The following is a 27,126-nucleotide window of genomic DNA, read 5'->3' as shown; positions in this document are numbered from 1 at the left end:
TTTACTTCCTCAAAAAGTTCTTAATGTCTGCAAGTGTACCATCCAGGACAAGAGCAGCTAACCATGTGTACATGTGTAGCCACTTAAAATGTGGCTAGTCCAAACACTGAGATATGCTGTTGGTGTTAAATGCACACTAGATTTTGAAGACGTAGTATGAAAAAAAAAGAATATAAAATATCTCACTAAAATTTTTCTACTGATTAGATATTACGATGATAGTATCTTGGGTATACTGGGTTAAGTAAAATATTATTTAAAAACTAAAAGAAGCTGAGTGCAGTTGCACATACACCTGTAATCACAGCCACTTGGGAGACTGAGAGGGGAAGATGACTTAAGCCAGGAAGATGACTTGAGCCCAGGAGTTCAAGAACAGCATGCAGCCTGGGCAACATAGTGAGACCCCTCTTTTTGTCTTTTTTTTTTTTTTTTTTGAGAAAGCACCTCACATCACAGCTCACTACAATCTCAAACTCCTGGGCTCAAAGTGATCCTCTTGCCTCAGCCTCCCGAGTACCTAGAACTACAGGCATATATACCACCATATACCACCACGCACGGCTAACTTTTTAAATTTTTAGTAGAGATGGGGTCTTGCTGTTGCCCAGGCTCCAGCTCTTTAAAAAAAAACAAAAACACCTAAAACAATAAAATTAATTTTAATGTAACTACTAGAAAATTTAACATTACATACGTGGCCTGCATTACATGTCTCTTGCCACAGAGCTGGTCTAGAGAATAAGATGTCAATGGTAATGCACAGAGAATGTGATACTGATCACCAGAGAGGTTGACAAGTTCTGCCACGGAGATTAACCATCAACTTCAAGCTGACTTTTAGTGACATGAGGCTTAAGAGCTCGCTGTTTAAAAATGTCAATAATTGAAATCCCAATGTGAATACAATCCTATCTAGTCACTCAGTCAATAAAATAAAAAGACTTTATTAGTTTACCACAGAAAACCTTAGCTAAAATAAACTTACCTTTACAAACCAAGAGTGATACAGTCTGTCCCAAAGTTCTAGTACTTGCTTTTCAATCACAGCAGTATTGTTCACCTTATCTCCTAGAATTTTATGAAGCTAGCAGAAACAGATAGAACCTGGTTTAGTATTTCAGGGAACAATCCAGTAAAATTAATACATGGTTGGTCTTTACATTTGTTCAAAATTGTGACGCCAGTGCCCATCTATTATACATAAGTCTCATGTTACATTCATCTCTATTATTAAGAATTACCCCAGAACTTCAAGTAATATTTGAGGACTTTAGCTACTGATCAGACTGGTTTCTGGGTGTGTGGGAATCAGGTGCACCGAGACAACATAACTCAGAGGAAGGCCATTCAATACAATACCTTACCCCACTTACTTATTAAATCATAGCATAATATAAAACACAAATACTGCCTTGTACTCCCACTTCCTTAATACAACTATTTCCATTTTTCCATTTCCTCTACAACTTTCTTCCTGTTTACAATATAGAGATAATTTAGAATTCTATATTTTTTTTTGCATTATAAGGATTTCACTTTAGCCTTCATCACTTTCATCTTTATTTTTAATGTTTTTGTTTGTTATGTTCCAGTATTAATCATTACCCACTCATAGGATATATAGATGATTCCCAATTTTTAATGTCATATGTAACACTGCAATGAACATTCTATACACTTTTTTTCTTATTACTAGTAGTAAATAAACATACAGGAATCAAGAGAAATGAGAATTTTAATGGCTCTTGCTATGTATTGTAAGTTGTCTTCTATAAGGAGTGCACCAATTAACACTTTCCAAAATTATATGAATGAACCACTTTTCCCAAAGTTTTATGGACTAATAAAATTTTAAGTAATTTAACACATGTGAAATGCAACCAATTATTTATTCTTTCCTTCTTTAGAATGAAAGATTAACCATTTTCCCATGTTAGTTTAGCATGTATATTTCCTTACCTTTTGTCCCTTTGATGCTGGCTTTACAGATACGGAACCAGTTATTAGACATACTTGATACAAATATATCTACCCAATGTTTTCCTTTATATTTATTCATAAACCACACACAAATGAGTGAATAAAAACCATTTATCTTTGCAAAGCATTTTACAATTTACAGATGACTTTCACCTATATTATGTCATCTTTACAACAACCCCAAGATTTAGACAGAAAAAGGTTTTATCATCCCTTTGTTCCTTAAGATGAGAACAGATTTAGGAAGAGTCTACAGCAGAACCATGTCATGTAGCTAAATGGCAGAGTCAGGAATCAAAGTTCTCTAATGTTCTTTCAACTACAACATACATAATACACCTACAAAGAATACCTAACAGAAAAAATTACACAAAATGATTAAAGACCACAATTACCCATAGTCTAACTTCCTTCAGTTACTTTAATTAAATGTGTCTTTCACATTTCACAACTATTAGACACTCACTGAATTCCTGTTACCAATTCTCCCTGTCATTCTCCTATCAGCTTCTGAGATCTCCCTAACCAGAAGAGGCCTCAAATTGTTACCATCAGACTCCAGCCTAGGTTGTTCATACACAGTGGCCTTTATCGCAATAAAGTAGTATTTCAGACTGGCATCTCTTTCAGCAGTCTCCCAACATGACCATGAACAATTCTAAAATATCACAACTATTAAAGGAGAGTTCGGCATAATTTCACAGCATGTTATAAAATACTCCGAAACTGTGGTGCTATCAAATATAGAACATTACAAACCCAGGATACTGTCCTGTGACATTATAACACGTTCAGTACATTGTGTTCTCTGAGACCTTCTGGGTCCATTCCACCTAAAGCATCATCCCGAGTCAGTCTCTACCGCATTACTCTGCCCTTGTCACAACACTTATTAGCACCTGAAATTTTTATTTGTTTACAAGTTTAGTGATCATCTCCTCTCATCAGAGTGTAAGGGGAGGGTGGTAATTCTGGTTCACTGCTCTTGCCTGAGCACTTAAAGCAGTGCCTGGCACGTTTATGGACTGGCTGCCATTTTCATCACTGTGGTCATGGGAGATGGTACAGAGGAAACATCCCTTATTCTCTTGCTGTCCCAGCGCAACACCTCCAGGCACAAATCTTAGAAAGGGCATACCAAGCAGAAAGGACAGCTCAAGCAAGGATGTTGAGCAAGGAAAGCAAACTGGGAGGTCCCAGCAGAAGCTAAACAAACATAAGGGAAATGGGAGGTAAGGCTGACAAAGTAGGCAGGGGCAGAGAGATGAGAACCTTACCTGAACACATCCTAAAAAACTCTTCTCCTTTTCTGGGCATCACATTTTTTCCTACCTTCAGTACTCTCTAGACTTCAGGTCTCAGGACCCAATTCTTATATGATTCTTATCTGGGTAAGATCTGAGACTTATTAGAAAGCTACCTCTGCAGTTTCAATGTGTATTTTTTTTTAACAACTTTATTATCTATCATTCACACACCTCACAACGCCGCTGTTTAAGTATACAATTCAATGGTTTTTAGTACATTCATAGTTATACAGTCACAACCACAGTTAATTTTAAAACATTTTCATCATCCCAAAAGGAAACCCCATACTCAACAGCAATCAGTCCCCCATCACTCCCCAGTCCTCCCTACACCTGAAAACCACTACTCTATTTTCTGTCTCTATCCATTTGCCTCTTTGGGACATTTCACATAAAAGGAATCATGCATATGTTGTCCTTTATGACTACTTCTTTTACTTAGCCGAATGTTTTCAAGGTTAATCCACATTAGCATTTGTTAGTACTTCATTCCTTTTTATGGCTGAATAATATTCCATTACATAAATATACCACTTTTGCCGTTTCCATTCATCAGTTGGTGAACATTCAGTGGTTGGTTTTGGATATTATCTCTGTGTCTTCTAAATCAGGATTACAAATAGTTACCAGTTTTGTTATCAATGCCCATTCCTCTTCAGCTGCCCTCCTTTTTAGAATCTTGAACAAAAGGTTTCATACTTGTGTTTTCTCTAAGTTGAACTCTACTTCTTCAAAAATCCAAGGCACATTTCTCCTGCTACCCAAAATTCCCTTTCATATCCTCTTCTCAAAAAGGTAAAAATTCCAGAATAAAAATTCTTCCCTAATAGATAAATCAAGAATTAAATGCTAAGCTTTCAGCAAAATAACATTTCTAGAAGGCTAAAACGCCTTCTGCAATGGCTGGATCTTCTTCTTTGACAGTTCTGAGATCCGTAGCCACATACTTGTCTTTCACTTATTCAATAAATTTTTTTAAAGACTTGCCAGAAGATTAAGTTATCTGGGATAGACCCCAGACAACAACATACCTTTCTCTCCACTTTTAATATGACTATGATTCCATCTTTATGGTAACAGACTACCATACCTGTGTGTACAGTATATCCTCCATTATATCTTTGGGGATTTTGCTTCTGAATTTTGAATAAGAAATCACATACTAGTACATTTCTCTGAGCACAAGTCTCATCATAACAAATCTTGTCAATCTCTACAGGATCCTAATTACTTCAGTATATTAAAAATGCAAATTACCTTTATTCCCATAGGTAATGCTGGAGACTGGAGGGGAAAAAGACATCCCAAATCCAGTGTGGAATCTAATCCTTAATTGTCCTTTCCTTTATCATTCATTTCCCCTTCACAAAGCTCCTTCCACTTCAGTCAAGAGCATTTCCTCAAGCACACTCCTGTCTCTGCACCTTGGCTCACATAAATACCCTTCTTAAAATCCACTCTTCCTTGATCTGCCATTCCTTCAACGTTTATCTCAAGTGCCACGTTAAAGCACTTAATCCAGTTCTGGGCACACACTGCCAGCATACTACAGTCGAAAGAAGGGATTTGGAGTTACTCTTCAGTATGAAATCAAGCTCTGCAATTTACTACAGGACCACTGGGAATTTACTTAGCTTGCTGAGTCTGTTTCCTCGTCTTTAGACCCACTGATCTAAAGCAGGCAAAATAATTCAGACTACTGCAGGTTTCTTGGAAAGGTTAAAAGAAACTGATTGGAAACTGCCAAGCACAGTTACCTGCAGAAATAGCATTTATTATGCCTTAATATCTTTTTCTCCAGAAAGCCTTATTTGACCACCCAAGCTGAGTGATCATTCTGCCCTAAAGCACAAGTAATGAATCAGATCCATTTTGAAAAAGAAGTAAACAACCAACCTCTCGGATTGTTCAGGCTATTAACACTATTCAATGCAATCATCCAGAAGGTTTAATTTCATTGTATGTTGCTTAATGATCTATACATTTATGCCTATTTCAAAAATGGAAATTGTTATAAATAAAATCTCTATTCATACTTTATCAAAGCAAGAGCCACTACCAGTAAAGACCCTGCAAAGAGAAAGCCACAAAGAAAGGCTCTTCTCTTACCTTGTGGGTTATCCATTCTCGTCCATACTGATAGACATTGTTAGCCGCAGAATTCAGGGCTCTTTGGACTACCTGAGCCTCAGGAAGCCAACTAATTTAAAACAAAGAAAAAATGAAAAAAGAACACTTTCAGTGCACTGTACCAATAACACTTTGAACTTCATATACTTAAGCAATCGTAACAAATTGCTGATCAGTCATCAATACACAGATACGAATGCATCATGAGCAGGAATCCTTGACTTCCAGGCTTTAATGGCATGATGCTAACACTCAGGATGTCCCTTCAATTTTTTCTTAGCTTTTAGACCCACTTTCCCCCCAACCTCCCTTTCATTCTGCCTAGTTTCTCTATCCATACATGTCCTGGGTCATCTGCCTTATTCAGTACCAGGGAAAATGGTTCTCGGACACTAGGATATTCAGATGGGGTTCCCAAAGTGTGGTCCACAGACCAGCAGCATCAGAACTGCTTGAAAACCTGTTAGAAATGAAAATTCTTGGGCTCAACCCCAAACCTACTGAAAAAGGAACTTTGGGGCCAGAGCCCAGCGGCAATATATGCCTTAACCAGGCCTGCAGGTGATTCTGACGCATGCTAAAGTTTGAGAACCACTGATCTAAGGAAGTGAAGAACTGAGGAATAACACAGAAAATTAAGAGAGAGAACAATTATTTTAAATTTTTTACCCATTGAAGATCTTTTTAAGATGGGGAGAACTCCTGAGCAGAGTTTCAGCTACACAAGGAACTACAGTCTACAAGCTTCCCTTGTCGTGCAGTTAGCAGAGACCACTCCCCACTTTGCTGTTGACTAAGCAGACTGCACCATAAACCTTAGTCAAGAATCCTTCTCATATGCCTAGTGCTCTCCATAAGAGAAAATACCTTCATATACTCTCTAAATTGTTCTTCACAATATACTAGAGATGTTGACATTCGCAAATGTAACAGTCCTGATTTCAACTATTCACGAGTGATGTCAACAGGCCGGGATAAGCAGTAACTAGTCATTCATTTTCCTGAGGCCCAAAAGTGACTACAAAGCTGCCATATGAGAAATAGTCAACCAGTTAGAGTTATGTTAAATGTGCAACAACCTCAACTCATGGCAGTTTTCCGTGCTTACGTGGGTATGTGAGAAAGATGGTCATAAAGAGAAATCCAATTGCCACTCACAGCCACAAACGTCACAGTGCCTAGAAAAGTGATCTTCTTTAACCAGGGAGTGGAAAAAAGGTATTCTGAATAAATTTAAAAAAGAAATGTTGAATCTTAAGTATTAACCAGTTTGCCCTATCCTACACTGCAAATGAACTTAAAGTATGTGTGAAACTTTTTGGCAAATTCCTCAGTCAGTTCAAATATTGCTCAGCAAGTAAGACAAAATTTTAGAGATGCTTACAAGCAATAATTTTACTGTACAAGGATCTGGACAGGAAATTCGGATTTCTAAACAACTGTGATTTGGAAGAAATTAAGTACCTTTTAAATTACTTTAATATTTATAGATCTATCAGTGGTATGAAAAGACTGCTAAATATTTTCAATTATATGGTATTACACTTTTATGGGGAAAATATACTATAGTGTTATTTAAAAAGTATGGGATAAGTATCTGGATAGATCCTTAATGATCAACAAACATCTGCTAGGCCTGGGAAAAAGTCTTGGCTGCTGTAAAAACACTTTGCCAGTGTACTCACACAGGTGTCCTAAGAACAAGAGACGAGAGGAGCTGTTATGCGGCCAAGTCAAAGGCACTGGCTCAGTCCCCACCCCCCACAGGAGACACAGGGCCAGAAACACCTGAGCAACCTTAGCTGGGATGATCTAGGAGGTACCTCAACCTTACGCCACCCATGGACCCGAAACTGAGTTCCTTCCTTGGTTATTCACTATCTCAGCCAATCACTAACTCACTACTCTAAGGGGGATCCCTCAGTAGAAACCAAGCCCCTACAGTTTGGCCTGGGCTATCCTTACCTTCCTGGTAATCTCTAACACTGACAACCAACCAAGAGAAGAGCCCTAATTATTAATAAAAACAACTTAGTTTAACCTAGTGGATTTCTCCCAAGTAGGGCAGGGCTAAGTAACATTCAGTATCATTTAGAGCCAATTCCTCCTCAGGGTCCTGAGATGCATGAATTAGGATGCGCTCCAACTTCAATTTCATTTTCTTTGAAGCTCTATTAGAATGATCCTACCCTTTCTAATTTATCCACCAGCTCACCAGGCACATCTCCTGGAAGTCAAGGTGCCACATAGGGTATATAAAACATGCACCAAGTTGGAAGTAAGTATATTTGACTTATTCTTGATTGTATCTCCTCTATTAGGAGTATCTACATGGACTTCCCACAAGGTCAGCTGCCCTCTTCATGACAGGAATCCATTGAGTACTGAGAGTTGCAGGAAACCATTACCATTATTTCATGCCCACCTCCACTGTTTCCTGTCCCATCCCCACCAATCTGCTGCAAAAGAATCAGACCTTCCATGAATCACCAAAGTCTAAGCAGCTTTTAAAAAATCTTCCTAAATGGGCCAGGCACGGTGGCTCACACCTGTAAACCTAGCATTTTGGGAGACTGAGGCCAGAGGACTGCTTGAGGTCAGGAGTTTGACACAGCCTGAGCAAGAGTGAGACCACATCTCTACCAAAAATAGAAAAACTGAGCCAGGCGTGGTGGCACACGCCTGCCTGTAGCCCCGCCTACCTAGGAGGCTGAGCACTTGAGCACAGGAGTTTGAGGTTGCAGTGAGCGATGATGAGGCCACTGCACTCTAAGCAGGGCCACAGAGCGAGACTCACGTCTCCGTCCCCCCTCAGAAAACGAGGGAGATATTTACTTAGCAATAAAAAGGAACAAACTAACAAACTATTGATACATACAACATCTGGGATGGGCTTCAAGGGGATTGTGCTAAATGACAAAAAGCCCATCTCAAAAAGCAAAAGGCTGTGTACTCCATGGCTGGATTTATATATCACCCTTGAAACAATATTACAGATATGGAGAGCTGATGAGAGGTTGTCAAGGGTTAGGGGTTAGGGATATGCCAAAGGAGAGGCAGAGGTTAGGTGTGGCTGTTGAGGGGTGGCATGAGGGAGCTTCATCATGGAACGGTTCTGTACCTTGAATGTATCAACAGTTTACAAGAAGCTACACATATGATAAAATTACACAGAACATACACATACTGTGCATGTAAAAGCAAGTGAAAGCTGAAGGTCAGCGTATTACACCAATACCAATTTCCTGGGTTTGTTACTGTACTATAGTTATAAAAGATGACAACACTGGAGGTGGGGTGAAGAGTACATGGGACCTCCCTGTACATGTCTTTGCAACTCCCTGTGAACACATAATTATTTCAAAAGTTAAAACAAAAAACAAACAAATAACCTTTCTACAACTCCCTGACCTGGGGCTACTCAGATTGTGTGTGCCCTCAGTACAGTAGCAGAGGCAGTGCTATTACAATTTAAAACCAGTATGGAAGGGCTCTGGGTTTATTTCCACTACAGAAGAATAACCACCAAAGAAAAGAAGCCCTTTGGGTATTAAGGCTGAGACCTAGCCCTAGAGGACAATACCTGTAAGAAGGTTATCAGTCCATGAAAGGCTCTATCTACTTGTCTGGAACTCAGATGGCTCCTTCCTAAAATCTATTATCTGTACATGTCGGTTCCTCCTTTTTCTCTTGTTTCAAAATGTATTATGTTCAAAGAGGTAGAGGGCAGGAGAGCTCACTTCTTACTTCAAAGGCATATGGTCCCACTTTCCCACTGTCTCCATCCCATCCCACTAAACCCACAGTATCCACATCCATACCCACTCTGACCTGCTTTCCTCAACTGTTCATCTGTGCCATGTATCCATCTCATGCTTCATCCTCAGAGAAATGCAATAAGAATTATCCCTCTCCTAATATTTTCAACCCCTTCCACTCTACCAGTTCTTTCCCTTCAGCACATAAACAAGGTTTCTTCATCTAAAAAAAAAAAAAAAAAAAAAAAAAAAAAAAAAACCACTGCCCTCCAACCCCCAACCAGTCTCTCACAGGGAAACTTGGGAAAGAACAGTCCATATGCTTGCTTTCTTCATTTCCTTACCTCCCAGTAATTTCTCAATACACTGCAATTTCTCTAATTGCCTTCTGCTCCACGAATTAAACAGACTGCTCTTGTAGTTGCTAAATCTAATTTCACTCTTATCCTTTCTGCAGCAATTGGACATTGCTGACCACAACTACTTTCTTAAAATGTTCCCTTTTCTTGGTTTTCTTCTTTTCTTACAGCCTGTTCTCATTTCCCTTTGCCAACCTAACATTTTCTGCTCACCCTTAAGGTTGAAGATGATCCAGAGGGTGCTCATCCAGGCATCCTCTCTTTCTTTCTTTATGCTGATGCTGCCCCAAACTCTAGTTCTGAGCCAGACTTCTCACCTGATTCCTGGACTCACACAGCAACTGCCCATTTTTTAACTTCACCCCAGATGTCTCTCCTGAGCTGCAAACCAACCTAGACAACGGCCTACTGGATGCCTCCACTTACACTTACCACAGGCACCTCAAGCACCAAAGGTAAAAAGACGAATTATTTTCATCACCAAATCTGCTCTTCTATTTCCTATCTTGGTGAATCCACCATTATCCACTAATTTCCAAAGCCAGAAACATGAGTCATGTTAGATTTCTTCCTCCTATATCCAGTTAATCACCAAATAATCCCCTTAAGATCTTATAAATCTGTCCTTCCTGCTCACCCCACTATAACTGTTTACAATTCAGGGGCTCATCACCTCTCAATTGGTTTACTCTCAGAACTTTTAACTGGTATCAAAAGCTCAAGTCTTGTATCCCTTCCGTCTGTCCCCCACAATGCAGATGGAAAGACTGTTCTAGAATTAAATCTGATGATGCCACTTCTCTTCTATCTTTTTTTATTTTTTTGAGACAGCATCTCACTCTGTCACCCGGGCTAGAATGTAGCGGTGTCATCATCGCTTGCTGTAACCTCAAACTGCCCGGTTCAAGCGATACTCCTGCCGCAGCCTCCCGAGTAGCTGGGAATATAGGTGAGTACCACCATACCCAGCTGAATTTTTCTAGTTTTTTGCAGAGATGGGGTCTCACTCTTGCTCAGGATGGTCTCAAACTCCTGGCCTCAGGCAATCCTCCCGCCTTGGCTTCCCAAAGTGCTAGGATTACAGGCATGAGCCACCATGCACCTGGCCTCTTCTTATATCTTTAATCAAGATAAAGAATGTATCTATCATTCCTAAGTTTCCTTGCATCCTTGTGTAAGCTCTCCCTAGAGCCCCACCCCACTCCAATCCATAGGCAACCACCAATCTTTCTGTCACTACAGACTAGTTTGCATTTCCTAGAACTTTACCTAAATGGAATCATACCACATGGACTCTTTTTTGCCTGAATTCTTTCACTCAGCATACTTATTCTGAGATTCATCCATGTTAGTACATGTATCATTAGTTCATTTTTATTTAATGCTGTGTAATATTCCACTGTATGAACATACCACAATTTGTAACTAACAAGAAATATTGAGGACAAGCACTTTTGAGGATGCTCTGAGTAATATAAGAATATTCAAACATCATTCTAAACCAAGTTCAAGTAATGTCCTAAGCAGATCTTACAAAAAGGAATAAAGTAGATCCAAAGGAGAAAATCATATTAAATCTCAATTTAAAATCCTAAAGTTGGCAGAGTAACTCCTAACTGCAATTTGTGACTATACTGAGGGTTAGTAAAAAAAGCAGGTCATGCAAATCTGTCATCAAGTTCAACTAAGTGAATAGCATAGCCTGCTGAACATTCCCCACAAAGAGATAAAACCCTTCTTACAGAAGCAAAATTAAGCAAGTACACAAAGAGACCCTCTGAGACAAGGGTCAGCAAGCTTTTTCTGTAAAGGGCCAGAGAGTAAATATTTCAGGCTTTGCAGAACATATCTCTGCCACTACTCAATTCTACCTGCCCTGTAGTCCTGAAACAGCCAGAGACCATGTGTAAATGGTCATGGGTGTGATCCAAAAAAAACCTTACTTACCAAAACAGGTAGCTGAATTTGGCCCTGGGCCATAGTTTGCCCACTCCTCCTCAAAAATAATGCCATATGGGGATATGTCAAGAAGCACATAGAAAGTTGCAGGGTTATGGTTTCCACATGTTACAGTGGAAAGTTCCCTTCAGTTGGTTGCAAGCACTGGTTATAAGTGCTGACTCTTATGGGGGATTATTATCTCAAGTTCCTTAACCTTTGGTCTTGTTTCCTCATCTGTGAAATGGGAATAATCTCTTCAATCTATCTCAAACAGTCACTGTGAGGAACAAACATAAGGTAGGTGAAAGTGCTTCGTAAATTATAAACATGCTACAAACTGTAAATTTCAATTAAAATATAAATCATTCATCATAAATTGCTCCTGAAATACTAAGCACTTCTCTCTCCTCCCAAGCCCAATATTACATGCCTACATGCCATTCTTCAGCAAAAATGACAGCATTTATCAAAGCTTTGGCAAACTCTATTTCCAAATGTAGCTGTATCAATGAAGATCAGTCCATGCAAATGGATGCAGAAACTAGGTCATCCATCTCTAGTCTTTTTCAAAATAATATTCTTACTTTGCCCACTCAGGGTGATTTGCTAGAGTTTCATTAATCAGATTACTTGTGACTTCAATCATGTGTACACTCTCTTGATGTACCTGTATTACAAATAAAGAAAAGAATCTCAGTAAAAAATAAATTCAACATTTTCCTACTGTATTATTGGAACAATGCTTTTAGAATCAAATAATTATATGATTTAGTTTTAATTCATTTAGAAACATGCACCAAAATGTTACTATACATAATGTCCTACAATACACACTGTAGGAAATACAAAGTACATGACAGCTCCCTGCCTTCAAGAAGCTCAACAATTTATTTCAGGAAAAAAATACATAATTAGATATGTACATATACTTAACACCTATAAACATAAATATATTTAGCTCACACATATATCTGTGTGAATATACTATATATTTGTGAATCCATATAAACAATACCAGCACTACATGAGCTAACAGAATTATAATGCAGTACAAGACATACAGGCAAATAAGCAACTGAGTAAGGTTTCTGAGTTAAAAAAAAAGCCAAGTGGCCGCGCGCAGTGGCTCACGCCTGTAATCCTAGCCCTCTGGGAGGCTGAGGCGGGTGGATCGCTCGAGGTCAGGAGTTCGAGATCAGCCTGAGTGAGACCCCATCTCTACTAAAAATAGAAATAAAAATTATCTGGACAACTAAAAATATATATAGAAAAATTAGCCGGGCATGGCGGCACATGCCTGTGGTCCCAGCTACTCGGGAGGCTGAGGCAGGAGGATTACTTGAGCCCAGGAGTTTGAGGCTGCAGTGAGCTGTAATCATATCGTTGCACTCCAGCCTGGGGGGCAGAGCAAGACCCTGTCTCAAAAAAAAAAAATCCACAAAAAAACCACACTAGTCAGTAACAGATATCGCCATAGACATAAAATTTTAGCTTCACTTTGGAGAATTGTCTTTGAGATGACAGGGGCGAGAGGAAATGTAAGCCGGAAGGACCTAGGAAACAAGAAATGATCCTATGGTATGTTAGCAGAAGGACTAATGAGACAGGAAGGGAAGTATCTAACCAAGAAATTCTGATCTAATGAACAGGGTACTAACTGCATTAGGATTCATGAGACCAGATCATAAATCTTCTATTGAAAAAACAAAAAAGCCACTTGTTCTCCACTATCTCACTTTTTTTTAATCTGCATTTACCCCAGAGGATTTTGATAAAATAAAAATCCATGTAAAAGAGATTTCAAAATGAAATACACTAGGCAAATTCATAGCAAAATTATCAATATATAAATCATAAATACTTTAGCTGTTATACATATTTATAAGCCAAGTAACATTCTTCATGCTGCTTTTGCAATCTTCTTATCCACACTACCATTCTAACAATTAAGAGTATTAATGAGAATAGTAATTGTTGTACTCTACCTTTGCAGTCAGGAGTAGGGCTAAAAGAAGGGTTCCTATCACTAACAAAAATATGATGAAAATGCTAATTATTTTATCTAACATCTTCTCCAACCAGATGATCATCTGCACAAAAATGAGAAAGATAATTGCTTATCTTTAAAGAACTTACTAAAAACATACATATATTCAAACATCATGAAGACAAAATAGGATATTCAGCAATGCAAAGCAAACTATGCATAGTGATTAAAGCAAAAAAGCTCTAAGCAACTTCAGAAATTTAACTAACAGTATTAATTACTGCTGCTGTTATTATTGTCATATGTAAGAAAAGGCAGTTAATTTGAACATATTCTGTATCTATGTTTAAATTCACATACTGTGGTATCATTTCAAGTTATAATTTATAACCTGGTAAATATTCTAAACAAAATCATGACAACTCATTAGCTGACATAAAATCACATAAAGTTGTACTGTCGATTAGCAAAGAGAGATGACATTAGCAAAAGTATGACCCTTACAATACAGGTATGTCCTAAAATACACAGATAAAATAGGAATAAGTTAAAATAGGAATTACATTCAAAATATCTTTTCCCTTTGATATCATTAGGGTTATGAAAGCAGTAATAATAAAAAATCTAATGTTAAGGCAATGATAAACAGTGAATTCGGGATAACAGTTACGCTGAAGGAGCAAGGGGTTGGGCGGTGGATGGACACTCAGGGAGGGGCACAAAATGGGCTTCAGTCACGTACATGGTATCATCAGACTGGGGGGATACAAACAGGGGTTCTTTATGTCTTTTTATATATGAAATATTTCATAATAAAATGCTTTGTAAAATCCGACATTCTACTTGAAGTTTCTATCCTTTTCAAAACATAAGCCTTATGACATAATTATAATTACATGATATAAATTAAAAATAATCAATGTAGCAACTGCTCCTTAATCAATAATTAAAATTCCACTATCCCTAAATGCTATTTGACATTCTATCTTGGCTATAACTTCCCTCATCTTTCACAATCACAAATAATCCTTCATTTTAAGCGATTTGTTTTCAGAATATGTAATTCTGACAGATTTCCAAAATTTGTGTCATGCAAAGCTACCATCTAACATTTCACAATTACATTTACTTAGATTAATGACTTGCACCCCTCAATCCCAACACGAGCTACAACATTGCTAAATAAATTATTCTTAATTTAAGTCTGAATCATTCTCTCCAAACAGTGAATTAAACATCCAAAAGCAAACAATGTTGGTTAAAAACATGACTTCTAAAACATTTTCTACTCAAGGCTTGTAAGATTGTGCCCAGTCTTATCTATCTTTCATGAAGGACACTGTCACTAAAAGATCAATGTTATCATGAACTCAAAGATAAAAAGTTAATTTTTAATCTTGACAGTAACAGCTTCAAACAGAAGAGTTAATTTTCAGTGCATGCTACCAAAGCATCAAAGACAACGTAGAGATTAAAAAAAGAAACAAGTTTCTAAGATATGGAAGGTCAGATGTCATATTTTGAAGGTAAATTCTAAAATCAATGAAGCTGAAAAGTTTCACAATCAGGAACCAACTGAATACCTAGTTCTTGAGACAGATTCCCAAGGAAAAGGCTAGCATTGTATAGTTCCTCTTTGTATCTCCAAAATCTAACAGTACACAGCATGTGGTAAGCATTAGATTACAATATGTTTGAATAAGTAGGCATAAATAAGATTTCATAATTAAGACACAGATTTGTATCAACAAATTATAATTTCTGAAAATAACATAGGAGCCTTTTTTTTTTTTAGAAAAATCATATCCTGGAGTGTATCTTTAAATGTAAATGATGTTCTATTGAGAAAGTATGGATCTCTAACTTTGTGTCTGAGTATTTTTAACATATAAAACATAGAATATTTAGAAGCATATCATGTACAATCGACATTATAAAATCAAACCGTATTTTTAAGCTAAGGTAAAATTTTCCTATCATAAGCCACATACCCAAGGGTTGGAAAAAATTCACACTCAGTCATCTAAATAAAAATGTAGGACAGGCGCAGCGGCTCATGTCTGTAATGCCAGCACTTTGCAAGACTGAGTCAGGAGGATTGCTTGAGACCAGGAGTTCAAGACCAGCCTGGGCAACTTATAAAGACTCTCTCTCTACAAAAAATAAAAACATTAGCCAGGCATGGTGGAGGGCAACTGTAGTCCTAGCTATGGGAGGCTGAGGCAGGAGAATTGCTTGAGCCCAGGAGTTCACAGTTACAGTGAGCTATGATCATTACACTGTATTCCAGCCTGATTGACAGAGTGAGACTCTATCTCTAAAACTAAAATTAAAAAATGAAGTATCATTCCACTATTGAGTTTCTCTTCGGTTTCATTATTCTGGGCCTATAGGTTTTTGTTTTCCTTTAGGGTTTTTTTTGTGAGTTTTTTTGAGACAGGGTCTTGCTCTGTTGCCTGGGCTAGAGTGCAGTGGAGTCACAGCTCATTGCTACTTCAAACTCTTGGGCTCAAACAATCTGCCTGCCTCAGCCTCCTGAGTATGTTTTGCTTTGTTTTTTTAACCAAATTCTAGTTGAGTCTTAGTGCAAATAATCACTACTAAGAAATAAAACAACTAAGCTGTAAGAAATAGAGACGTTACATTTCATTTAACCATAAGATATGTGCTTTCTCACCCTCTCTTCTTTTCTTGGTTTCCTAATTCACTCCACTTAAACTTTTTACCTGCAAAAATTACTCAATGCTGCAATTTTCTGACCTTAGATGTAATGTAATAAAATAAGCCCTCAACTTATTTATGTGCTTTCCTGGAACACACACTCTCGAATTTCAAGGACTTACTCCAACCTTACAGCAATGTTTATCTATGCTACACGGAAACATCAAAGAAAAAGAAAAAAAGTTACTTGATCTCCTAGAAATGTTTTAAAACTAATTCAACTATTTGGCTATGAATTAGGCTCATAAATTAGGTAATTTAACTCAGTCCACTAAAGGTTAAATCAAATTGAACCTAATGAATTTAACTCTCCTTTCTCCCATCTCTTGAAGACAATTTAATTTCAATATACACAAATGTGGGAAACATACAAAACCACCAGCTTTGATCAAAATAAGAAAAAGTGTTGGGTGTGATGGCTTGTGCCTCTACACCCAGCTACTCAGGAGGCTGAGGCAGGAGGATCACTTGAGGCCAGAAGTACAAGACCAGTCTGGCAACACAGAATAGTCTGTCTCTAAAAATAAAAAAGATTAGCCAGACATGGTGGTGCATGCTTGTCGTCCCAGCTACTCAGGAGGCTTAGGTGGGAGGATCCCTTGAGCCCAGGAGTTTGAGGCTAAAGCAAGCTATGGTGGCACCACTGCATTCCAGCCTGGGTGACAGAGTGAGACCCCATCTCTAAAAATAAATAAATAAAAAGAAAATGAGACTTATGTTTACATATCATTTGTCAAGGATTGAACTCATTTACCCATAACTAGTTTTATAGGGAATGGAAGTATATAGAACCTGCATGTTGGGGTTTTTAATCCAAAATTTAAAACTTTAGGCATTGTCATAAATCTCCCCTTTCTTCCATTTCAACAGAAAAAAATGAAATCCTAATCTTTATGTTCAAAAGTCTCCTTTTGACCTCTCAAGAAGTACATTTTTCTTAAGGCCTGCTATAATTTTTCCACTGAAGACTTTTTAGAGTCCTATTAGATTTAAACACAATACATATAAATGATGTCATCTCTTGCTATCGGTCCTAGGGATTCACTGAAATTAATTTAAAGACACTATATGTGGGCTATATGTCAAAGGTACAACATCCCTAATATAGCTATATTAGCCTTTATTGAAGTTATTAAAAGCATACCTATTGTAATTTGTGCCAATCATGTGAAACATTTACCAAAGACACAACCTCATACCTTGGGAAACACACAAAATTAGATGTCATAGGCCATGACTACAATTTGTTTTAAGTTAAAAATGAAATTCTCTAATACTAATTACAAAAAAAGACAATATATAAAATTATCAGCCAAGGGAATCATACAAATATTTCACAGATTTGGCTTTTTAAAAACTTCCGATGTCATTTATAGAAAAAGTAGCAAATAAAGAGTTCTCTTGTTTACACTAACTATTGCCTGGTATGTTTTCACATATCAAAGGAGACTAGAGTACCTGGCTGAATGTTATAGCTGAAAAGGAATGGAAATCACTTACAACGGACAACAGGTCTACCAGACAGAATTTCTTACATAACTTGAGCAAGCAGATACCATCCATATCCTAAATAGCCTTTGCTGAGTTTTTAGCAAATTAGACTGTGACAGAATTAATGCTTCACGACCTTCCATAGCTTATAATTAGAGGTTTGAAAACAAAAACTTTGTCTGACATATGGACAGAAACAGAGTGAGAAAGTGATACGGGGGAGTGTTACAGAATTCAATAGTAAAAACCAACATTCAGGTATTCATTTACCTTCTTATTTAGCCAGTGCCAGAGCTTGAGGATAGGGGGTAAGGTGAGAAAGAGAAGATAAGAACAGTGGAATATCATTAGAGAATGCAATAATAGTATGAAAAGAAAGGAAAAGTCACTGAGAGCATGAGAAGGAAATTGTTCCAGACAAAGGAAAGCTAGGGGGAAAAAACTGTAACACATCAACCAGGTTTTAAAATCAAGAGAATGTAGTATTCCTTTAAGAAATACAATGATTGAAATGATAACCACAGCTTTGCGGGGAGTCCAACCAATAAAAATACATAAAATAACCTGAATGCTTATAGGCTTGGAACCTCTGTGCCTCTGCCTTGCTCGGTCTCCCTGCTCTTCTCACCGTGTCTGCCTAATCAACTGCTCGTGCTTCAAAATTTGCTCCTGCATTGTTTCCTCTGCAAAATCTTCCCCTTCCCACCGCCTTATCAACAGTCATTTCTTGCTCAGTACTACCACCGTATCCTGTACACATCTTCCCGACCCAAATAATAACAACAGCTAACACTTACATAGAGCTTATTGTGTACTGATCTAGAGATTTTACATATATTAACTCATTTAGCCCTCGTGACTATTCTGAGGTAGGTGGCATTATACCCATTTTGTTGATAAAGAAACCAAAGGTACAGAAAGGTTGAGAAACTTGTCCAAAGTCACATGGCTAGTAAGTAGCAGAACTGAGAAACCAGAGTATAGATTCAGAGGCCATGCTCTTTAACCACTAAGCTTCTGAATCTAACCACCACCTCAGAATTTTTATGAATTGCTATCAGCTTCTATCTGAATTTCCGTGGTTCATCTGATTTTCCCAAGACAGTCTCTGATACATGAGAGTTACTCCAAAAATATTCACTGAACTGGAGCCACTACTTTGTTATATAATTTTAGGCAAGTCACTTAACCTCTCTGTATTTCAATTTGGTCCTGATAAAATGAGGGAGTTGAATCAGGTGTTCCATAAGATCCTTTTCTCCCATTTTTAAGAGAAAATAAACAGTTACACAAGTTATCCACCCTATCCTTATGTAAACCATAAATTCTAAACTTTAGAATTTTATCATAGAATTAGATATTAAATGTGTTATCAACAGTTACAATACAAACACCAAACCGTGAAACATACAAACTCCATTAAGACAGCCCAAGCTCTTAAAATGCAATACCTTGCTATCAACTTTTAACAAGAATTTTCCAAGCCCGACAATTGGCCACGGTGCGAGAGCATCCTGCCGCTCCTTCAGGAAGCTCTCCATAACCCCCCACCACACATGGTAGCGTTTCTCCAGGAAGTCCACAACTCCAAAGTGAATGACGAGTTTTTTGAGTATCCAGACTATAAAGAAGATAAAAAATACATATATAAACAAAAGAGAGATTAGAAAGTCATAACATGAAAAGGTTCCTTAATTTCACATGACCTTTCTAAAACATCAAAGTCAGTATTAAAATAAAGATCAGTGCTTAAAGAAAAGGGGAGGGGGAGCTCAAGGTATGCCAAACAGATAGAACTGGGCCAAATAACTTTTCACACAATCCCCACCTGTCCATATATTATCTTCTTGTGAAGTCTGAATCTCTGAAGGAGTCAGGGATTATTTTACAGCCCATATAAACATAAGATACTCTTATCATAAAGATTTCAGTGACTACAATCTTGGCCCGTCACACCTTCCCCCCTCCTGAGTAAAGGATATGAACCCTGACATTTCCTAATCCCCTTGGCTTTTATAGCTGCTTTTGCCAAATTTTGCTCTTTTCCTCGGATGTTTGTTATTTAGTGACTAGAAAAGTATGAAGTGTTCCACACACACCACAATTTTATACCACTGCAGGGTAACATTTTCACTTGTGTTCCTATTTCCCCATTTGATGCTGCTCTGGACATCTGAACAGACGTCAACGTTCAGTAGAGAAGCAAGCTGAGCATAAGAAAGGCTGCTACAAATGGCCCTGTGCACTGCACAGCTTCAGTGGGGACCATTCACAGACCATAAAAGGAATGTCTCCCCCTGGAGTTGAGCAGTGCAGTGGCCCTTGAAGCAGGGGTTAAGCATCCTATTAAAGGCCAACCAAGAAGGTGATAGGAACAGAAGGAAATGTTACTGATCTGTGTGGCTTGCCTTGAAGTTTGGACCCAGAATAATTGATCCCAACCACTGTAACTTCCTTAACTCAAGGGATCTGGGTTCTGAGCCTTTCCCTTATATCCTAACAGTTCACAGTTTACTATTTTGAACCATAAGCTCAGTGTTACACATCAGTTCAACAATTCCTTCCTTAGCATTTTCAAATCCCTAGAAAGGCCCTAGAAAAGCTCTTATGGTTTGCAGAATAAGTCTAGGGTAATTATGGGCTACAGAAAAGCTTTTGGAGGCCACCCTGTTCACAACCTCCTCTCCCAAGGCCATGTCAAATTCCTATGATAATCAAGTGGTTAACATATAAGAAATGTAACTACTGCTAACAAACTTTAGGAAAAGGAGGGTTGCAACAGCACTTGACATGTGATTTGCCAGCATAAAGAAATCACTTGGCAAAACCAAAAAAAGTACAGAACGATCTAGAAGAGCAATTTAAACTATAGTTCACTAGCATGTCTATGAATTCTTTCACAGAGAACATGGCCATGGTAAGTACTCTGTGACGTGCTTAATTACAACCGTATCCTGTTCCAACTGCCTAACAGAAGTTATCTGAGGACACATGAAGCAGATACAAACTTTAACCATTTACAATGTATGCTCCCTGAAGACAGGCACTATACTATGCTCTGGTCATAATAAATGTTTAAATAATCATTAACTGTCTAATTAACTACCCAATTTAATGAAACAAATAAATAGTGAAAACTAATGTTCTAGAAGGTAAATGGGCCAATAAGTTTAGATTTTAGACCAGAGTAGAGAACACGTTTCCAAAAATGAGATCATGCTTTAATCAACAGCGTAAAACCTTGATACAAGAAACAAGAACTAACCAAATTTAGGAGGTACCTGGATGGCAGAATCCAGAGCATCCACTGAGGCGTTAATAAATTTGGCATAGAGTATGATTGTATTAAGGAGAAAGCCCAAATAATCAAGAAAGTATCAAAAAATGCTTCTACAGTGCACCTGAGTCAGAAATAACTCTTTCTTACTCTTTCCAGTCTTAGAAGAAAGCTTTAGAGAGAATCAAAACAACAAGAGTTGGGCCTTAAATTACCACGGTACCAAGGTACAAAGACCTGATTTAATGATTTATGGAAAACCATATGATCCATTTTGACATAACACGTATAATATATATACATGTAATTCAGTTTTTCTGCCCAAAGAAAACCTAAGATTTTGCATACATTTATTTCTCACAGACTACACTTCCTTTGAATTAAAAAGGCAATTTAAAACATGCTTCCCTAAGAGCAACTCTCAAAATTCAATCATAAACCCCAAAACCCAGATGGTTGTTAACACTACTCTTGTCCACAAAATTATGGATGACTGAACAGTCAAATCCCTGTGTGGAACTACAAATGTCAAATACCACATCAAATCATAAGAGGCTAAATATATTTTTGAGCTTAGAAGTAAAATACTAGCAGGGCACAGTGGCTCATGCCTATAATCCTAGCACTCTGGGAGGCCGAGGCAGGAAGAGTGCTTAAGCTCAGGAGTTCAAGACCAGGTTGAGCAACAGCAAGACCCCGTCTCTACCAAAAACAGAAAAAATTAGCCAGGTTTGGTGGTGTGCACCTGTAGTCCCAGCCACTCAAGGAGGCTAAGGCAGGAGGATTGCTTGGAACCCAGGAGTTTGAGGCTACAGTGAGCTATGATGACCCCACTGCACTTTAGCCGGGGTGACAGAACAAGAGTCTGCCTCAGAAAAAAAAAAAAAAAAAGTAAAATATTAAATATTAAAGAAGTATTAAAGTAATAAATTCCAAAAATTATGTTTGTTCATTATTTAAATGCAAATAAAAGATTGCTCTATTGATAAATATAGAAATATTATCTCAAATATTAAAATATGACAGCAAAATAAGAAAAAAAGTCTTCAAAGATGAGGCAAGATCGTAATTAACCAGATAATGACCTGCAACAGGCACTGGCAGCAATTGCACAATCCACAGGTTCAACCAGATCTGAACAAAGACGATGGCCCAAACGAGAGACACAAAGTAGATATCACTAGTTTTCTTCTTTCTAAGAAACGTTCCGATTTCAGGCCTTTGTTTGCCCAGAGTGGGTGAAGGGGAGGAGGCTGAAGAAGAGGAAGACAATGTTGGAGGCGGTTCTCCCCTGTCTGTGGTTTCTGAAGAGGGAAAGGAAAAAAAATACATACCATATTAGTCCACATGAGGAAATAGTAATGTAGAGCAATTTGTCAGACTACTCTACTTTAAGGCTTCAAAATGTACTGATAGCATATATGATATGATTATATCAGGTTAAAAAAGACAAAAGGATTTGTATATGTGCTTGCACGTGCACTGAAAACCACACGGAGAATTACAATGCTGACACTGTTTGAATTTAGAGAGATTAAGTTTGTCGGGGGGTGGGGTTGGGAGACAGACAATGGTTTGCTTTTTATATTTTACAGTGTATAAGATTTTTATAACTAGTATATACATATCATTAAAACAAAATACATGACAAAGTAGCTGAGAATTATAATCATCCCATAAAAATTATTCAAATCATATAAAGCAATAAACACTAACATATACTAGAATTTCTATATTTAAAAATTCTACCTTTTTTAGTATAACTTTAGAATTTATATATATTTCTGACACAATAAGGCTTTTCAGTGTCATTTCACCTGAAATGGAATCATCTGCTCTTGTAAGAATCCAGGGCTTCTCTGAATGAGATAGAAAATAAACAATGACAGACTACTGGGATGAGGAATTTTCAAATAAAAGAAACCATATTGGATTATTTCATATAAGGCACTGTTTTCTAACAATGCAACTACTATGTTACATTTTACAATAGGGATCTATTATTTCTATTTCCTAGTTTTAATAAGACATAGCATATACATCAGAACCCATAAAACTCTTGCAGTATTATTACACTATATGCACCATAATGATGGAAGTTAAGATCCTAAAACTTACATTTTGACTTCCATCATAAAAAAACTATAAAAATATGCCGTATTTCATAACACCGAGAAAAAAGAGAAAACACAAGAACACCCATGATCCCAATCTCCTATTTGCCTCATGGTTTTAACACATAGTTGTATCATGTCCTACTTACTCTTTCCTATTTTCTACTTACCCTTTATCACGTTCTACTTACCCTTTCTCATTTTCTCCCTTCAGTTGAATGTCAGCTCCACCGGAGCTAAGACCTTGCCTGTCTCCATTGAATTGCTAGCACATAGAATAGTATCTGACATATACTAGGTGCTCACTAAATATTTGTTGAATGAATGACTTCCCTGTTATTTTATAATTTTCATAAGCAACCACATAGTAGCCCACTGAGCTATCATAACTTCCTTAATGTTTTCAATGTTAAATGTTCAGCTGTAAGTAAATTTTTATTACTAAGATTACCTAGTAAGTCAGCTTACCTCACTAGAACTAATACTCTACCCTAAGGTTTAGGATTAAAGCCCAACCTAATCATATTATGCTTTTGGTTGACTTTGCTCTGTCACTTTCTAATCTGGAAACTTCATGTGGGTGGGTATGGCAGATATTTGGAAGGATAATAATAAGTCCATAACCAAAACATTCTCTCTCCACTTTGGAAACGTGATTCAGTATGCAAGAAAAGTGTTCCTACTACTCCAAATGCCTTTCTCTTAGCTGATCCTTTCCTTCTAGACATTTCTAAAGTCAGTTCTTCAAGAAGAACTCACTATAAATATTCCCCAACTCCAAATACCTCTGGTCCTAATTGGCCTCTCAGCACAGGCCAAAATGGCCTTTTACATTCCTGAGCCCTGTGAGAATGCAGCACAACTCTAGTGCCATTATAAATCTACCAGCGGAACCCCACAGGAGCCTGCAACTCCAGAAAACAGGCCACACAGAATGATGAGTCCAAAACCACCAGAGGGGTCTGTTTTAGAGGAAACGGTCAATATATTAACAATCATGAAGTATGCAAATCAAACTTTTAGAGGAAGAATGCTAGAGAAATGGATGGCTGGAAGATGGAAAATAGAAGCCCCTCCACTCCAAATAAAGAGTTGGAGAAAGAGAACAAAAGAAAAAGCAACATGCAGAGATAGAGCAAAATAAAACAATAGAGAACTGACAGCTATGGAAGAAAGAAGTGGAAAATAAGAAACCAAGATAAGGAAAGCATAAAATTGGAGAGATGTGAGAAAGGTAAATGGGGACTGAGAAAAGGAAAATAATATGAAAGGAAAATGAAAAAGAACAACAAAAGAAAACAAGATGGGCATTAAAAGAAAAGGAAAGAATGAAGAACCAAGATAAGAAACTTAAGAAGGTAAATAATTAAATATAAAAAAAGTAATATCTGAGAACAAACATGAGAGAGAAAAAGGTATAAAAATAGGAGTCAGAGAGAAAAATGAAGGACAAGAGTAAATAGCATTCTGTGATGCTAGTGGCCTTCTCAATTGTATATTCTATTTATATTCATTTTCCAGAATAACCTTGAATGTCATTGTAACATCAGTCACCTGCAGGCTGAGTCGAGGGCTGGTCTTCACTGCTTGATTCATACCCTGTGATAGAGATGGCCAAGTTTGCTAGAGTAGAAGCTGCCATGGAAATAACTTGCCCTGGTAACTCTGCCCCTGTAAAATAAGTGTGCATTTTTTAAAAACTTTTTAAAGCAAATGAACAAAGCAGGAAATAACTCTTGAAATTTAAACATAGTCCAAAGTTTCCAACAATGATAATATAAATTGGTTATTACTGACCCACTGGACCTCATGGTTCTTTGCCAAGGAAGAATGCTTAAAAGTCAACAGGAAAGTTTGCTTAAAATGCAGCCTCATTTGGGACCTTCATGTTGGTGGGTATGGCAGATATTACATATATAAATCTGGGGTGTGCACTTATATTTTTTAACTTTACAAGTTGGTTTTAATGCACACTTCTATTGAAAAAACACAACCACACCAAGTCTGTCTGATCACAGGGAGGCTACTTTGGAGGCTAGGTCCTAGCACAGTATGGGATAGCCCGCACTTGGTGCTCTAAAAAATAATATTCCACAAATGAACATGTAAATGTATGCTTGAACATGCAAATGTACGGGTATTATGCAAAGCCAGAGAGATCTGTAAAGTACACAATTTGGCAAAGGCAAAATCCACCACTTGAAAATCTAAAGAACATAATGACTATCATGTTATATGTTCCCACGTTAAGTTCTTAATATGTAGTACCAAGCTTGATCATTTGCCCTAGATTCAAATAAAACATTTACTGGCAAATGACGTCTGTCTGGAAAGGTCAGCCTTTAACCTGCTATGGCACAAAAGGCAGACCAGCTCACATAACACCAAGTTCTAGCACACTTTCTTGCACACTAGTACAGATAGTTAAAGACTGTATTTCTTGGACTCCCTTGCAGCTAAGGTACCACATGGGATGCAGTTTCGACTAAGCAAGTATTAATAGAAAGACTGTGCAAGACTTCAAAGACTAAAGCAATACACTAATTTGGAAGCTACACAGCTCTCATGTTAAACAGTCACAGAGGCATATGGTTTTTCTGCAGCAACATAACAGAAGCTCCAGAGGTTCTGCTGTCTGATTGTAACTTCAAGGTAGGTGGCAGCAGCCATGGCCTTCTGCCCAAACAGTCCTTTGGTGTCACTGAGCATTTCTCCTGGTTGCATTGCTTTTGCCTGTGTCAGATCCAAGCTTAGTTGCCTGGCTTATGCAAAAATTCTAAATGCTAACCAATACCTCTTACTATTTAAACCAGCCAGAGTGGATTCTCTTGTCCACAACTAAGAACACTAGCCATTCCAAATCATACATTCACACTCATACGTTGAGACCTGATTTTTGGTAGGCCAATACTCAGTGTGACAACAGAGAATTCTGCCAAGCCAATGAAAAGAGCCCTGACACTTCAGAAAGCCAATGAAATTCTACTCCAAATTAACTCCACATACCCAACAAATGCAAGGCTGGCCATCTCCCAGAAAGAAGCAAGCCAGAGCCTGAAGTGGCTCTTTGGTAAATTCAGCCATCAGGATCAAGAGTACTTGCCTTGCTCAATCATACCCTATCCCTCCTCTAATAATGCCCCTGTCACCTGAAAGAAGTTTATCTTTAGATATGATATCATCAGCGTACCTCTCAATATAAGAGAAATTCAAACTCATGGTCTGGGAAGAAAGCCTAAGTTAGATACCTGGGTCAGGACCTCATTGTCCTGGCCTATGTATCTAAGGTGCTTGTGAGATGCAAGGCCTGAGACAGACAGCGTCTTGCATGTACTCACTACTCACTGCACTGTATGCTGGGGACAAAGATACTGACCCTGCCCCATGGAGTCTAATGAAAGAGAAAGATATGAATTAAAGAACTACATAAATAAATGTATGTATACAAATTATGATAGCTATAAAGGAAAAATCCTGAGTATTTTATGAGCTACTAACAGAAGAACTCTAACTTACTCTCAAGAATCAGGAAAGGCTTCTCCTAAGAAATGAAAATGGAGTTGATGTATCAAGAATGAGAAGGAATTAACCAAAGGAATGTAAAAAATAACATGCTGGGCAGAAGGAAGCGAGAAGGCAGGCTGTGTGAAGAATTCAGCACTTTAAAAGATAGTGAAAGAAGGTCAGTGTGTCTGGAACACAGACAGCTAGTAAGAAACTGGCATTGAATAAACAAGGCTGGAAAGGCAAGCCGCTCGATGCAGGTCACAGATGACCATATTGAGGATTTCAGTCTTTATCCTAAAAGGAATAGAAAAGCACTGAAGAGTTTTAAATAGGATAGTAATCTTTTTTTAACTCAAATTTTATTAAGATAAATGCAGATTCATATGCAGTTGTAAGAAATATCCTGTGTACCCTTTACCCAGTTTCCTCCAATGGTAACATCTGCAAAATTGTAGTACAGTATCAGGAAATGGGCACAGGTACGAGATACAGAACAGTTTCATCACCACAAGGATCCCTCATGTAGACCTTTTATAACCACATTCACCTGC

General features: G+C 37.7%; 1 protein-coding gene across 2 annotated transcripts in view; it reads right to left on the bottom strand.

Annotated features, from left to right (window-relative positions):
• The window catches only part of TMEM245 (transmembrane protein 245), a 78,521-nt gene that overhangs the window by 30,666 nt on the left and 20,729 nt on the right, over positions 1-27,126 (bottom strand). Inside the window, exons 4-10 of one of the 2 annotated variants that reach the window (XM_045562543.1) lie at positions 24,623-24,739; positions 22,040-22,258; positions 19,129-19,298; positions 13,464-13,568; positions 12,063-12,145; positions 5,400-5,490; positions 989-1,087 (exon numbers count right to left, since the gene is read on the bottom strand). In XM_045562543.1, coding sequence (XP_045418499.1) covers positions 989-1,087; positions 5,400-5,490; positions 12,063-12,145; positions 13,464-13,568; positions 19,129-19,298; positions 22,040-22,258; positions 24,623-24,739 — 884 coding nt within the window. The remainder of the gene's footprint in view (positions 1-988; positions 1,088-5,399; positions 5,491-12,062; positions 12,146-13,463; positions 13,569-19,128; positions 19,299-22,039; positions 22,259-24,622; positions 24,740-27,126) is intronic. The other variant, XM_045562544.1, reaches the window with a different exon arrangement.

The sequence above is a fragment of the Lemur catta genome, chromosome 10 (assembly GCF_020740605.2).
Source record: "Lemur catta isolate mLemCat1 chromosome 10, mLemCat1.pri, whole genome shotgun sequence".
In the NCBI taxonomy this organism is placed as follows: domain Eukaryota; kingdom Metazoa; phylum Chordata; class Mammalia; order Primates; family Lemuridae; genus Lemur; species Lemur catta.
This window is presented reverse-complemented; position numbering and strand designations above follow the sequence as displayed.